At 40.1% G+C, this 16,579-nt stretch overlaps 1 protein-coding gene across 1 annotated transcript in view; it reads right to left on the bottom strand.

Moving 5' to 3' along the window:
* Nucleotides 1-16,579, bottom strand: part of rnd2 (Rho family GTPase 2) — a 64,692-nt gene that overhangs the window by 12,697 nt on the left and 35,416 nt on the right. The window contains exon 3 of the mRNA XM_048560227.2: nt 5,818-5,927. Within this exon, the coding sequence (XP_048416184.1) occupies nt 5,818-5,927 (110 nt within the window). The remainder of the gene's footprint in view (nt 1-5,817; nt 5,928-16,579) is intronic.

The following is a 16,579-nucleotide window of genomic DNA, read 5'->3' as shown; positions in this document are numbered from 1 at the left end:
AGCTACAGGAATTCTCCATGTCATCAGGCCAGAGTATCAGTTGCTAATGGGGGTGGTTTAAAAATCATGTTTCCACAGGGCAGCTTTGGATACTGGATCTCTGGGATGCACCCCAATTTTCAAAGTTGAGGGAGCAAGAACACGCTCACCTCTGATTAAAAACCTCTTTCATGGCTAGGCAGGGTGGGAGGACAATTTCCAGTGAACCATGCGTGTCCAGTGTACATTAGTGTTAGGTTCAATGCAGGAAGAACTGAAAATCTGTTTTTAAAAATCGTCTCAAGACATGGGGAATGCTGCTTTGAATCAGTGCATGGCAACTGTCATTATTTCATTGATAGTGTTCACTCTCTGAGGAGCTGCCTGCTCACACAGCAGTCTAGGTCCTATCAGGGTTGCAGTTTGCATTTGCTGCTGTGTAGAACCCCTACACAGTGCGGTAGCAGGCCATTCGGCCCTTTGAGTCCCTGTATATACTTGGCTTATCCACCAGCTGTGCAAATCCCTTGACACTATGGGACAATTAGCATGACCAATCCACCGAACCTGCATATCTTTCGACTGAGGGTGGAAGCACCAGAGCACCCAGAGGAAACTCATACGGACAGTGGGAGAGTGTGCAAACTCCATACCATCACCCGAAGGTGGAATCAAACCCTGGAGCTGTGAGGCAGCAGTGTCCAGGGCTCCAAGCTGAGGGGACAGGCCAGGAGCAGCACCAGTGCGAATTTTTTTTTAATATATAGGGCAATGGACACATCACGTATAAGTAGAAGTTACGGTGATATGGGATCGGCAAGTGTTACTGTTTTATAAAAGCAAAGCTCACTTGCACAAAGAGAGAGCCCTGCACTCTGAAAACAGCTGTTGTGCATGACTGAATTGCATTATTTTATCAAATGAGTGATTTTAAGAGAGTCATGTCCAATGTTCAGGAATTCTTCAGTGGAGGGTAGCCTTCCAATTTGCCCATACATTGGGATCCCCACTGTCTTTTGCAATCAGCGTGAAATTGGAAGGGGAGGCAAAACCTCCCAGCTTTCTGTATTGATATAAAAACAAAATGCTGTGGATGCTGGAAATCTGAAATAAAAACAGAAAATGCTGGAGAAACTCGGCAGGTCTGACATCACCTGCAGAAAGAGAAACAGAATTAACATTGAGTCAGATGGCTCTTCTTCGGTCTCAGCTTCTGGGAATTTGCTGTTTTTAAATTTCTGGATTTAGACCATAAGACCATAAGACATACAAGTAGAAGTAAGGCCATTCAGCCCATCGAGTCCACTCCGCCATTTAATCATGGCTGATGGGCATTTCAACTCCACTTACCCACACTCTCCCTGTAGCCCTTAATTCCTTGCGAGATCAAGAATTTATCAGTCTCTGCCTTGAAGACATTTAACGTCCCGGCCTCCACTGCACTCCGTGGCAATGAATTCCACAGGCCCACCACTCTCTGGCTGAAGAAATGTCTCCTCATTTCCATTCTAAATCTACCCCCTCTAATTCTAGGGCTATGCCCACTGGTCCTAGTCTCGCCGCCTAATGGAAACAACTTCCCAGTGTCCACTCTTTCTAAGCCATGCATTAGCTTGTATGTTTCTATTACATCTCCCCTCAACCTTCTAAACTCTAATGAATACAATCCCAGGATCCTCAGCTGTTCATCATATGTTAGGCCTGCTATTCCAGAGATCATCCTTGTGAATCTCCGCTGGACACGCTCCAGCGCCAGTATGTCCTTCCTGAGGTGTGGGGCCCAAAATTGGACACAGTATTCTAAATGGGGCCTAACTAGAGCTTTATAAAGTCTTAGAAGCACATCGCTGCTTTTATATTTTGTGAGGTTAAAATCAGATCAGCCATAATCTTATTGAATGGCCAAGTCTCCTCGAAGGACCAAGCGGCCTATTCTTATTCCTTATTCGTACATTTAAACGTTCATATTGGTTTGATATTCAGTCAGAGATCTTTGTGTGGAACTAAAAGCAAACTATTAACTGCTATATGCTGCAATTTCATTTTCTTGATTGGGCAGTAGGATTGAAAAATATGATTTTAAACACATTACAACATCCATTTTCAGAATATCCACGTGTGTTCCCAATGCTGCAGCAGTTATTTCACATTCCTAATAGACTTATGCAAGTTGTGAGTGTATCAGATATTACGCTAATACATGATTGTATTGTGCAATTGGAATCTAATGACACTTTAATAAAGAGAAAGATAACCTTCAGGAGAAAGGTGGATCTCATGAAAAACAGAGTTACTTTATAATGAGAAAACCTCAGAAGGGTTACTCAGATATTCTTACACATTGGCTGTGTCATGGACTCTCACACAACTCAAACCATTAATCCTAATATGCCTTTCAGGAGGGTGTTATAGACACTTATGTTTGAAACACTGTCACATTGATGTGAACACCCTTTGTTCAGTGTTCAGTTCCCTCAGCACTGGCAGTTTCTTTGTAAAGCCCAGTACACCAAGAATGATTGGGTACGAAGGATTTTCTACATATTTAGTAGTTGGCAGGATGTATTGGGTCAATAGGGCAGAGGTTTTGCCGCCTGCTCCAGTGAATAGCACAGACTTGGGTTTGATTCAGCTTCCCAAGCGTTTGCCATTTAAGGCAAGGTAATTCTTCATAGAAAAAACAGATGCTTTTCAAAATATTCAAAACTCCAAAAAGTTAAGGGCTGTGAACTTTTGTGTCATGGTATCATAAGCTTTACTTCAAGCCAGACAATGACAATATTTTCACTTCCGAAAAACAGCAAGGTTTTTGTTCTGTTGTCCCTTCCTGTACCACACACCATTCAGTCATCTAATCATGGCCTGCTTTCAGGCCCCCTTCTCTAAAAAGGGTTCAAAGTAGCAGGAAATTTTCCAGACCACCCTGACCACTGGATATTGCCTCTTCCATAGTGGGATATGGCTCTCGGCACCTCACCCCCAGTTTAGCGGTATTCAGACATTTGTGGTACAAGAAATCTAGAAGGGAGACATAGGCTGTATCAGGGTCTTTGGTACGCAGGCTCAGTAGACAAGGTTTTAAATGCTTCAAAACCCAGCTGCATACACAGGCTTCAAATTGGGCACACTATGTCAATATATCAGCAAAGTTCTCACAATTTTCCCAGTGCATTGGTCCTTAATTTTTTAAACCATGCTTCAGTGGGAACCCCAACATTGGATTAATAGAATCTCTACATGCAGAAAGGCCAGTCAGCCCATTGAGTCGCACCAACCCTCCAAAGAGCATCCCACCCTATCTCCATAGCTCTGCATTTTACCATGGCTAACCTAGCTAGCCTGCACATCCCTGAGCACTACCCAGCACGGCCAATCACCTAACCTGAACAGCTTTGGGCTGTAGGAAGAGCACCCAGCAGAAAACCATGTGGGCATAGGGTAAATGTGCAGACTCCATACTGACAGTCACCCAGGCTGGAGCTGAACCCAGGTCCCTGGCACTGTGAGGCAGCAGTGCTAACCACTGTACCACATGCCACTCACTGAACTCTTCGGCAAGGTGGATGCCATGTAGTCCCAGAAGAAGTGGCCACCTCTCCTAGTTGTGTTGCTGGGTCGACAGAGCAGCTGGTGCTGGCCAGCTCCAGTGTTAAGAGGCTATGAGGCAGCCATCCAGAGTGGGTGAATTCATCCTGTTTAGCTAGACGTGTTGGGGAGTGGAAAGTACCACAATTCCCTATATAATCCAGCAATTGTGTTTTCAGTGTTAGCAGAGAGTGGTAAATAATGGGAAGACACCTTGTTCTTTTTCCTAAAGTATCAAGGAATGATCTATGTCTCCAAGAGGTCAGATGGACCTCACTTTAACAGTTCATCTGAAAGATGACACTTCCAACATTCCGGCATTCCTTCACTGGGGAACTGAATGGTCAGACAGAAAACTGTTTGGCCAGTGGAGCAGGAATTACACTTCAGTTTCAGAAGTAAGAGTATTACAATTGAGCCAAAGCACCTCCTCTTATTCCAGTCGCATACTTATCACATTTGATTGTTCAGTGTACCCTGGGGACAAATCCACAAAATAAATACTAGACACACACAGAACAGTCTGTATCTGTAAAGAGTCAAATTAACATTTCAATTCTGCTCTTTTGTCAGAACTCTAGAATTTTCTTCAGTTTCTCAGCACCAGAAAAGCTTGTGCCACCACAAGAACTATACCCAACCCATGTAGATGCCAGGAATGCAGAAGCTTGAATCATTCAGCATCAAAAAAAATGAGACTTTATCCTCTCAGAATTGTGAGCCCTATCGCTTTAAGAGCGAAAATCCATCCCTCTTTCAAGGTTATCCGTGACTCCATCCTATTTTTAACTGTCCTCTGTCATAAACTTACATTTCAAAAAGCAGAGGGGAAAGGTACGAGACTTAATTTACAGTCCATTCTAAAATTAAAATGTGAACATTTGATTAAAGAAAGTAAAAATTGAACCATGAGCCCCAGAAGGGATTCTGTGAAAAATTTACCTTCAATTACTTTCAGACAATATTCTCGACAGTCTCTGAAAGTATTTTTAAAACAAGCTTAAAAATTACATGCACAAAATCAGATAAACAACTTATAATGCCAATAAAAACAGATTTAAATTTTAAACTGTAGAATTATATTGGTTTACAGCACAAGGAGAGAGATTATGTGGCCTATTGGATCGGTCTTGGTTCTTTAAATAGAGAGGTCAAAAATTAATTCTAATGCTTTGCTCTCCTACAATCGCTCTGGTTCTTAAAAAAAAACAAATACTGCAGATGCTTGAGTCTAAAAGCAAAACAAAATGACATGGAAATAACCAGACAGTGAAAAGCATCAACTTGATGGCTTTTCATCAGGCCATTCATTACTCATTACTATAGTAACTTAGAATCAAATCTTCCCAGGCCCTGAATAATTTCAGCAATGATGAGAAAATTGGAAGGACTATGTAAGATGGCCAGCAAGGAGCTCCCTGATGTCGAGAGCAAAATCTCCCATTTTCCAACCAAATGTTCTCACTAATGAGTGGCTAAAGGCCTAAGGGCAAGCATTGGCACACAATAGCATTCTTGTTAAGACATCACTTGACACCTTATGTTCTTGTATCCAGTTCTAGAGATGGAAGCCAGAAGGGCTATCAGGTGACTCCAGATCACCACTTGCTCCTTTGGGCCTATAGCAGTCACCAACATCTCTGGCATTATTCCATGGCCACACCACCCCACCATCCATCAAGATCACCTGAACCCCCACTCCTCCCCTGGCAAAGCTCTGCAAGTAGTGTGAACTTCCACATGGCCAAGTGGGAGAATACAAGTGAAGCGCCATTGGGACCTGGTGCAGATGTCGACTGCAGCCAAGTCTGAGAAGATAGTGTGAGAAAACTCATTTGGGTTGACAGAGGAACCCTCCACGGAATTTGCCAAAATGGACAGCCAATTTCTGGTAAAATTCAGCCCTATGTTTCCCTTCACCGGGGAGAGCCTGACTGACTATTTCCAGCAGTTTGTGCTATTTTTAAGCCTTATATCTGTGTCACCTTCAACCTTTTACAAAGGCTGTTCAAAAGCAATATATGAAAAATCACTGTGAAAATTAATTGCTTTGCACATTTGCAGGAGATTCACTATTTTAACTGGCTAAAAATAGCACCGACAGAAGTTTCATCCCAATGTGGTAATCAATTTCTTTTAAAAATGAATACACGGCTTAATTTCTGTCCTGCAGCTGTGCCTAACTTTTTTCTTTTAAGCTATGCAGTAACCAACTTGTCTACTTCCTCAAAACAATCAGAGACAGGCACCAACCTTCTTTAAGACACTGTCTAGAGTCTCCGGACGACTGATGTCAAAACAGATTAGCACAGCGTCTGAGTCAGGGTAGGCCAGTGGGCGAACATTGTCATAATACGCTGATCCTGGAAGGGAAAAAGGAGAAAGGTGTCAAAACGAGATGTAAGAAGAGAGCTATTTTACACACCTTGTGAGAAGTCCTGTCATGACTAAGCAATACACAGTTTCTTTGAGGAAACAAATTAAACCAAACACAATTTTTGCACATCAGGATGTAGAAATCAACAAAAGAGAATATCACTGAACACATCTTTTGTCCGAATGCTTGGTTAAGTTAAACCCAAAAGTAGAAAGTGAATGGTTATTGGACTTTACAAGTTGGTGAGTTACAATCAATGAGCGAATAGATAGTACTGTTTGTTGAGTGAAAGTCAGTTTAATTCAGAAAACCTATACCTTATATGGTGTATTAAAAACACAAAATCCACATTAGGCAACATTTTATGCTCTACCCGATGCTGAGTTTGTGGATGAGGGATATGTAAATCAGATGGGACCTGTCCCCCTCCTGATGGCAGACATGGCACAAAGGACCAACAGGGGCCTTCAGTGGGCAGTAGTGCAGGATTCAGGGTCTCTCCCCACTGCTTTGCAAATGGGGATTATAATGAACAAATCTGAATAGGTTGCTCATAGTCTCCTTGGAACTTTGAAGGCATTTGGTGCCTGATTGGGGGGAACATGACCCTGGGAAGAGACAGCTCACTGAGTGCCCTTTTCCTGCTGAGTGTTGCCAACACCCCCTCAGTCGCCAGCACCACCACCCTACACCCAGGTTCATGGAGCAAAAGAAGATCCTGGGCCTCTGGTGGATGTCTTTCCAGCAATATCCAAAGTGTCAGCCTCTAATGACTGACAGCACTCGATGCGTGGATAGATCATCCATGGGTTCTTGAGCTTGTGGAACACTCGTCAACTGCCTGATTGATATTATAAACCAATGCTTTCCCAGGAGGAGACTACATAAGTCTGTTGCCCACTCTCCAGCTTGCATCTTAGACCCTTGTGATCTGCTTAACATTCCCCTTTCTCCCACCACATTGTAATGACCTTTTCTCATTTTAGAATAAATATTAATCATTATCCTTCAACATAACAGATGATGATGATTACAACTGAAGATCAAATTCTCACCAAAGCATTTGAAGAACTATAGTTACAAAACAAGAACACTTCTGGTCATTGAGATATCGGTATTTGGCAGGGCCGATAATGGTTGTTCAAATTAAACCTCAAAAATGTCAAATAGTGGTTAAAAATCTATCAAAGACAATCTCAATCTCATTTAGAGTGATGAAATGCTTTCTTAGATTTCTACCTGCACTTTACCAGGATTAGGAACAAAATGAGGGAGCTCCATGTTAGCCTTTCCACCAACTTGTACTGTATTGGAAAAACTAGTGCACGCTGTAAGAACTCCCATACTGATTCTCGTTGGCATCTGATGACAAAGTCCTGTATTATCAGAGCCACTCAGTAATGAGCGCACAGATAAACAAAACAGCTACCACTGCAGCATACACATTTCACAATGAAATATCATAGTTAGCTATAGGTACTTCCAAAAGGTTACCAATTTCTAGCTGGGGTTGTGCTTGCTTCTTAAAGTACCACAGCAAGGGACAGCTACAGCTAGAATTGGCTTTGAAAGAATGTTTCATCACTGCAGCAATCTGCCTCCGATACTGTCCCAGTACAAACACCAACTTAACCAGTCTGCAAGATCAGCTTCAATAAAAGGCTAGCTCACTCATTACAAATGGTAACAATGCTGGATTCATACCCATTATTAAGGCTTACGTCAAACAGTTCAAGTATCTCCGATCAAAACAAAAAGGCATGCTTTCAAAACTTTTCATCATGAATTAATTGGGACAGAGTTGCAAGTATGCCAGATTTCACAAAGGCACCAATAAATCTAAACTGAGTTGACTTGACGGCCTTGAATTTAAAAGAAGATGTGGCTGTAATTGCATTCTCCGTGGTAACTTCTCAACTAAATCAGAGCCCACTTGCCAACCAATCATCACCCTCTTCTCATATCATACAGACTGGCAGAAAGATAGGTCAGAAAGTATGTTGTGAAGAGGACATAAAGGGGGGTTGCAGGTGGCTTTAGATAAATTAAGTCAGTGTAAAGAAAATCTGGCAGATGGAGAATGTGGGAAAAACTTTGCCGGAAGAGGAACAAAAACAGAGTGATGGAATTGAAGCATGACTGCAGAATTCTGTCATGAAGAGAGTCCGAGATGTTCTAGTGCATGAATCAATGAAAGTTGGTCTGCAAACACAGCCAGTAATTAAGAACTTTAATGGGCTGCTATTGTTTATTAGAACAGGAATTGCACATAAAAGGATATTATGCTTCGAGTATTCTAGGTACTGATGAGCTCACATCTGGAGTCCACATGCCCAATTTTGGTTTCCTTATGTAAAACAGAATAGAAATGCGTTGGGAGGTGGTTCAGAGAAATTCTATTAAGTTGACACCTGGAATGAACAGGTTGTCTCATGAGGAAGGGTTGGCAGATGGGACTTGTTTTCACTGGAGTTCAGAAGAGAAGGGGCAGATGAAGGTCTATGAAGATGCTGAGTGGCCTGGACAATGTAAATGTGAAAATGATCCTTCCTCTTTTGAGTCTGTCTAGATACAGGGACCATTGTTTTAAATAAAAAAGTAGGGTTGTCCTTTTAAGAAAGAATGGAGGAGAGGTTTTCTCTGTCAGAGGGTTATGCAACTTTGGAACTCCTCCCTTCAGAAGGCAGTAGAAGTGAAGTCATTAGATACATTTAAAGTAAAAATAGTTAGGGTCTTGTTTGAGAAGGGTACCTAATGTTGTTATGCGGAGATGGGAATGTGGGAGTCAAAATACAAACAGATGAGCCATGATGGAATTGAATGGTTGAGCTAGCTTGAGGGACTGAGTGGCCTATTTCTGCCAATATAATGTTTCTGTTTACATTCGCGTGTTTCTGCATATAATTCCTGTGATTGTTGTTGGAACTTTACACTTCCCCAGGTATGTACTGGCAAACAGGCGTCTTAAAATGGGCAGCTTTGTACAGGGTGCAGTGCATGGAAAGGGGGCTACCTCTTGTTCATTCCTCACTGTCTGACCTCATCAATTCTGACTGCCCATCTTTCTTGCCAGTGCCTGTCAGCAGACTTAATATTTGTCTAGGCTCGATGCTGCTGCTCCTCTTCTTTGAGGATACCCACAGTCCCAAAAGCAGTGAACCTTGGTGCCAGTTATTTAATTAGCTTACAGCTCCAAGGCTGCACTCTCCTCTCGCTGATGAGGGCAGAAGCCCCACCTCAGACCACTGGCCAATACCCCCCTCAGCTACAAAATTGACTGAGGTGAGAGCTGAAAAGTGCAGGTACATTTGTCTCTGACTTTTACACCTGGGACAGAACTACATACCACATCTCCATATAAAACTTTGCCCATTTACCAATTAAGTACAAATCAGCATATGGTTTGGACCATTGTTTTCTTTCAAGTGCTGGTAGTAAACTTCTATAGACAATACTTTCTGCTTTTATTATTTCAATTGCTTCTACCTGCACCTTTGCCAATATTCACTGGTAGATTCTGGCCCTCTTTAATGAATGCTGAAGGCTTTTGAGTTGTAGCCAAAACCTGTAGACAATCTATGCTTGACAGTTTAAAGCAAAAACTCACACTCCAAATGTTACAGTGTGCAAAACAGTAAATCACAAGAAAACAACTTTTCAAAACATACAAACAAGCAAAAGAAGTTCCTGCAGCTTTTTTTTCCCCCTGTGACTTTTGGATCCAATGTCAGGATAATCTGTGCAAAACCCTCAACAATAATCAAATTTTGCTTGAGCTCAGGATCTGTTTTTACAACTGGCAGCAATAGCATTCAAAAGGATGAACCAGATTATCTTCCAAATACCACAACTAAGCTGCTGAGCCAGGCAATCTGTGAGCAATACCCTCAGCAGTTCAGTCTCTCATTTTTATTCCGGTGGATTAATTTCTCTCTAAAGCTGACTAATTGAACGGCACAATGTGGAAAGCCACATAATTATTTATGGGGAGCAAGGTCTAGTTGCCACCCTGAACTAGGTCACAATATTTTTCCTTTCTAATGCAAGTGAAAAGGACAAGGGTTATGAGTCTGAGACCCAACAAAATAACACTGATAAGATGACAAGCCGGTCGATGTGATGGAACCGTTTTCTGCTCCACCCACTGATATGGTGAATCCATTTCTAAGATTCATAATTCCCATCATTCTGGGTGCTGCCTGTTCCCACCATTCATCAAAACAAGGAAGAGAAAACCTTCATTTGTGATTATTTATGTTTAATATGATGGGCCTTCTAGTGAGGTGCGATTCTCTGTGCCTCACTGGATGGACAGTCTGGATTTTTACGCTGAATTTCTGGAGTTGGAGTTGGACTTGAACCTTTTGACTCAGAAGGCAAACATGCTGCCAACTGAAACACGGGTGACCTTTTAAGTAACAACTCTGTCTTCAGGTACGAGGCTCTAAGCAGGAAATGTAAACTTCATTTAGATTGGTCAATGATTAATCTTAGCAAAATGCCAGTACATCATAGAATCCCTACAGTGCAGGAGGAAGCTATTTGGCTCATAAAGTCCACAATGACCCTTCAAAGTAAATCCTACCCAGAACCAGCTCCCCCATAATCCCACATTTCCTATGTCTAATTCACTTAGCCTACACAGCCCTAGACACAGATCAACTTAGCATGGCCAATCCACCTAACCTGCACATCTTTGGACGGTGAGAGGAAACCCATGCTGGCTCGGAGAGAATGTGCAAGCTCTCCACAGACAGTCGTCTGAGACTCATATCGAACCCGGATCCCAGGCACAGTGAGGTAGCAGTGCTAACCACTGAGTTTGCACTTGCTTTCAGCTTGCAGGATAGCTGACGAAGATTCTCTCCCAATCTTGCTGCCTTTCGTTAGGTGAATTGGAAGGAGCTGTAGGCGGATAGACAAACTCTTGGGTGATGAACACACCTTTCATGCCCATAGTGTCCTAAAGAGGATTCAAACCTGGAGTTTCTGGCTCAGAGGTAGGGACACTACCACTGTGTCACAGGATCTCTAGGAAATGACAAGGGGAGATTAATGGCATTGAGTGGTTTTAGAAGCAATTATGCAAATATACCTAGAAGAAATAATATTCAATGCAAATATAAATGTGAAATTTTAAAAGAATGGTAAAAAATTATATTACAGAAAAAAACATGCAATTATATTATATCTTTCATGACATCAAAGTATCTCAAAACCATTCATAACTAATTAAATACTTCTGAAGTGTGTTCACCTTCATGCACTGATCCATGGAGAACTGCAAAATACATAAGGAAGCTCATATCAGAAAGGCTGTCTTACTAAATTCAGTCTAACTACACTCACCATCACTACATCTGATGATGGATACCAAAACTTTTAAACACCTAACAAACATTTACATTAAATTACTTGTCATGAGCTTTCCTTTTCCTTATACTCGTAACAATACAACAAATCAGAATGGAAAATATTTTTTACTATGCAGGATTGTGCTTACGAAAAAAAAACTTTGCCTGACACCACTAAAGCTACCAAATTGCATGGTCACTCTGAAATGAAGAAGAAAGCTGAGTTATGCTTTAAGGCTATTTCTGACAATCTCCAGGGAACCTGCAGCAGGAAGGCCAGGTCCCAATGGCCTGCCATTTACACAAAATTACTGGGTATTGGAAATCTGCTTCATGTTACAGATCTTATTCTAAGATGATTCTCTTAAGGATTCTTCAGTTTTGACATGCATCTTGCTGCGTAAGCTAACACATGGATCATCCTGCTACAAAATCTATCCTATTTTATGACATTTAAGTATGCTGCTACTTTTGGGCAATTAAATCAAAAGTATTAAAAAATACTGAAGTCCATCTCTGATGAGTGCTGCCTATACTTAGGCAATTTGAGAAATGAAATTGGTAAAATGACAGGGTCTTACTGCCTTGCATGTCTGTCTGAAGCAGTTATCCAGCTGTATAACAAGGTTGTTTTATACCAAGTCACGTGCTCAAGAACCTAATTATTGGTGGAAGATGAATTAGTTAACATTGTAAAGATGTTTACTAATGTACTGGTAGCCTGACTTTGCATAGTTAGTAAATCAGAATGCAAAGTATGTTCAAAACTGTTAAGGCAGTATTGATTAATAATCTTTCATGTACCTTGACATGGAATAGATTTTTGTTTTTGCTACCTAGGGGTCAAGAACAGCTTGACAAAACATAAAAAGAAAAATCTGGCAGTGTGGATTCATGATCTTCTGTGGGGATCACACAACCTCCCCAGTTCAGAGTTTATGTTCAACCCTACAGCAGACAGAAATGAACTCTTTACCCTCAAGTCCAAAGCCAAGCCACCATAAACTGTAAAGATTCCTTGGTTTAGGTTCCAAAAACATACTGCAATCTTTTAAGCAGTATCCAGAGCTGAGTAATGTTTAACATTAATGCAGATATGAATACCAAAAAGGGTACAAAATGGCACATATGTTTGTCCAATGCCAGAACATACATTATGCCTGGACAATTAGACTGACAATAAATCATCCATTAATCCCAATGAGTGTAACCAAATCAGATAATTTACTATGATGCAGCCAGGTTTCAGGTATCGGCAAGGTTAAAAGATTAACTCCATGGAAGCTAGGAAATGATTGCATAATGTTGTGTATATCTTGCAGTTATTATATTCAGGTACCTTGAAGTGACATGCTCCTGTTATCATCACTGTACCATAACATGTGTCCTGAGGATATAAAAGGTCTTATGCTCCATCTTACCCAGGGATCACTAGTGTTATGACATGCTAATAGTAGTATGCCGCTGTTTGTAGCCGAACAAGCTTAAATATGAGACAGATGCTGATGTACCTGTGAGTGTAATATCATAGACATTAATAAACTGTAGTAAATGTCTCTTGGATTCTTCAATGCCAAGTTAGTCACTTCCATTAGAAGGGATACGATAAGGATTGTCACAGTAGATAATGAACCCTGCTGGAGGCAAAACCTGCATTACTTATGCCAAATCTAGTAATTTTGTTTTCCAGTGGAAAACAAAATTTGCCTATTTAAGAAAAGAAAGTGAATGTGTTATTGCATCAAATATCAATCATTTTTATTAAATAATGTACTAAACTTCATACTTGGGTTTTTTCACCACATGTTAGTGTACTACGTTGGTTAGTAGAACTCAGTGGAACAGAAGTCTGGAATAATGCTATAATATTGAAACAAAATCATTGAGTACACAGCCATGGGATTTGTTCTTAAATGGAAGGAAATCATAACCTGAGAGACTGTGAACATTATGAAAAATGCATGTAACAATGAATAATCCCTTCATCAAAACACTGGGAGGAAAAACAATTTTTCAGCAAAATGTATTTTCAGTTTGTAAATTACGAAATAAAAGACATTAGCAAATATTTAATTGGAATTAACCATTAAGCAAGGCATTCAGGCATTTTTACACCAATAAAGACAAAAAGGTACTAAAAAAAATTAACCCTACTCAACAAACTCAAAAAATGGCAGAATTTTGTCTGAAACAAGATCAAGGATTCTAAAGTACTATGGAGTGAAGGCTGATTTTATGCATTTTTAACCTTTATTTAATAATACAGCAGCTGAATTAATAGAAGGTAGATTGAAGAAATGAAGCACAAGTTTAAGAACATTTTTTAATTAAGCAAAAGCTTAACAGTAAGTCCAAAATTAACTGTCAGTAATTTCATCTATACATTTCAAACTTGCTTAAATTCTACTTTCCACTGAAATGCGTAATGGATTTAAAGTACATTTTAATAAATATGATTATTAATTATCTGAATAAACAATTTGGTAGGGCAGAATTTAAATATTGCTCAAAAAAAATGTCATTGAAACTTTTCAAACTTGCACTTATTGGGACAGATGCGAGAATGTTAAATTTCAAAGAGAGCAACAATTTATTCTGCATGAGAAAAGGTTGCTGATTAGTCCACTCATTGCAAAGGAGACAGTAGCAGGGAATTATTGTTCCTTTTATATTACCTACAAGATACCTGTTAAAAGAAAAATGAACACACTGAGATTTATTACAATAGGATTGCCGATAGGTTTTTTTCTCTTGCCTGTTTATCATTACATCTATGATATCTGATCATACACTTGTGTAATTTAAGATGCCATTAAATTGTGAATTAATTTACTCAAAGTAGGTTAATCAAGAAAGCTGCTAATGTTAGCCAGGTTACATTTTAGGGCTTCTGACTTTAATCCATTGTTAATTCTATATTGAAAGGAAGAACCACTGAATATAACTGAATGCAATTCACCAATGAACAAAAAACTAACTACATTTTAAAAAGTCAAAGAATGCAGTGCACTACACTCACTAGCATTTATTCAATAAATCAGGCAGAAAATTATTAAAATTAGAGTTTACATATCTCTTGCGATGTGCTTTATAGTGACGTATTTTGGCCAATTGCAGTTTCTCCACTATCATCTATATTAGAACCTAACATGACACTGGCAATGTCCAGGGGTTCCAAACTTTCTGGATCGCTATTCAAACCATAAATCAATATTTTCTCTTTTTTTCAGGGTGGTCGAACTTGAATTAGGTCTAGGACCACACTATTTTGGCTTTAATAAGAGATATTTGTGCTGGCTGAAGGGCATTTAGGTGAAACTGTGGTTTCTACATTTTGCCCATGAGGAGGAATCAAAACTAAATTGCCATCCAAAGAAATGTGGGCTTAGTGGCTCAGTGGTTAGCTCTGGTGCCTCACAGCACCAGGGATCCAGGTTTGAGTCCAGCCTTGGGTGACTGTCTGTGTGAAATTTGCACATTCTCCCTCTGTGTGGGTTTCCTCCAGGTGCTCCAGTTTCCTTCCACAGTCCAAAGATGTACAAGCTGGGTGGATTGGCCTTCCTCAATTGTCCGTAGTATCCAGGGATATGCAGTCTAGGTCCATTTGCTGCAGTAAATATGCAATTACAGGAATAGGCTAGGACTGGGTGGGATGTTGTTTGCAGGGTTGGGGGCAGGACTAGGTGCCCAGACGGTAGAGATTCTACAATTCTATTCTATTGTGGGTAATTGTATGAAAGTAGTTAAGAACATGAAAGAAAGCAGAGTGAGCTAATCTATTGAATCTTAAACATTTCACCACTGAAATAGGAGCCAACTTTCTACACAACTTGTCTCATTATTCAATCCAATCTTTCATTTACATGAAGATTTGAGTGTATTTTGCACTTCAGCAGGTATGAAAGGCTTAACATGTTTACAGGACTATACATCTTTGTCAAATTTCAAATGATCATAACAATTTATACTACAGCAGAAAACAATACTTTGGTTGGCTAAATAGGTCTTTACCCTGGAGAAAGCAATCAGGAATTACAGACTTCCAGGTGGTGCAAGGTTTGAATATTTTCCATTTGTTTGCAGAGAATTGGTTCCTTCATTTGAATGTATGTTGATTCCAGTGCAGGACAATGAGCTAGGTTATCAGCTTGGCTGTTTTAAGTAGGCTGCTAAATTAGCTATTATCACACTCAGGATTGTTCAGCTAGTGCTCAAGGGAATCACACGTACATTGTTTGAAAGCAAAATGTCCAGATTATGGAAATCCACAATGGAAAAGAAAACACTGGAACTCTGCCTCTGTGGAAGAGAGAGCCATGGAGTTATTATTTCAGAGCAAGTAGCTTTCTTCAGAATGCTTTTACTAACCAAGCCAAACTTTGCAGGTAACCTACTGTTCACAAAATTGCTTCACCAAATAGCAATTAAACTCCGGTTGACCTCAGAATGCATTTACACAATTCATCACAGAAGGCACCTGACAAGTGATCTTATAGGAACAAATCTTTTCAGGTTCAGATAAATATCATCAGGCCCCACATCACCTACAAATAACGACACTGCAGATTATCTAGTGCTTCCTGAAAAGCTCACACATAATAGTTCTGACATGGAGGGGAGTTGGGCTGGAAGTTCACCTTTGTTTGTTGCATCTGCACTGTCAGCTGTCCTGTTCAGCAATGCTGGAGGTCCTGCAAAGGGTTGATTGGAATGTTAATTGTCTTTATATCCTCCAGCAGGCAACACATTAAAAGAGCCATTTCTCACTCATGTACAATGAATTCACAATTTGTAACATGGTAGGGTGGAATACTTGCTACACAAAAAGCAAAGTCAGCACTAGGTACACTTTGTCCTTGTGTTTAATCCTGTGGACGAAAACAAAATAAATGTCATAGGCTTTATCTCCATTCCTGGAAGGCTGAAGAATAAGAAGAAATACTGCAGCCTTGAACAAAACACTAGTGGAGTTGGCAGGTATATGACTGATGTATTGCTTATTTCTAATTTTCTAATGGTTGTATTGCATGGCTCCTATTATTTATGCTTTTCTTTCACAGACTGCCACACAGATGAGAAGTTTCTTTTATTGATGGCTTACAGTTAAAAATAGGATCTTCTGCTTCCGAAAGCCATTCACTGTAGCCACATTTGTAGCTTATCCTTTCTGACATGTAAACAGCTGAGGATACAACATTTTTGAAACTTATAAAGACAGAGTTGCAGAGAAAAAATAATAATTTCCAACTCATTTTTTAAGCATTCCACCTTTCATTGTTTTGAT

The sequence above is a fragment of the Stegostoma tigrinum genome, chromosome 31, assembly GCF_030684315.1.
Source record: "Stegostoma tigrinum isolate sSteTig4 chromosome 31, sSteTig4.hap1, whole genome shotgun sequence".
NCBI classification, from domain to species: Eukaryota; Metazoa; Chordata; class Chondrichthyes; order Orectolobiformes; family Stegostomatidae; genus Stegostoma; species Stegostoma tigrinum.
This window is presented reverse-complemented; position numbering and strand designations above follow the sequence as displayed.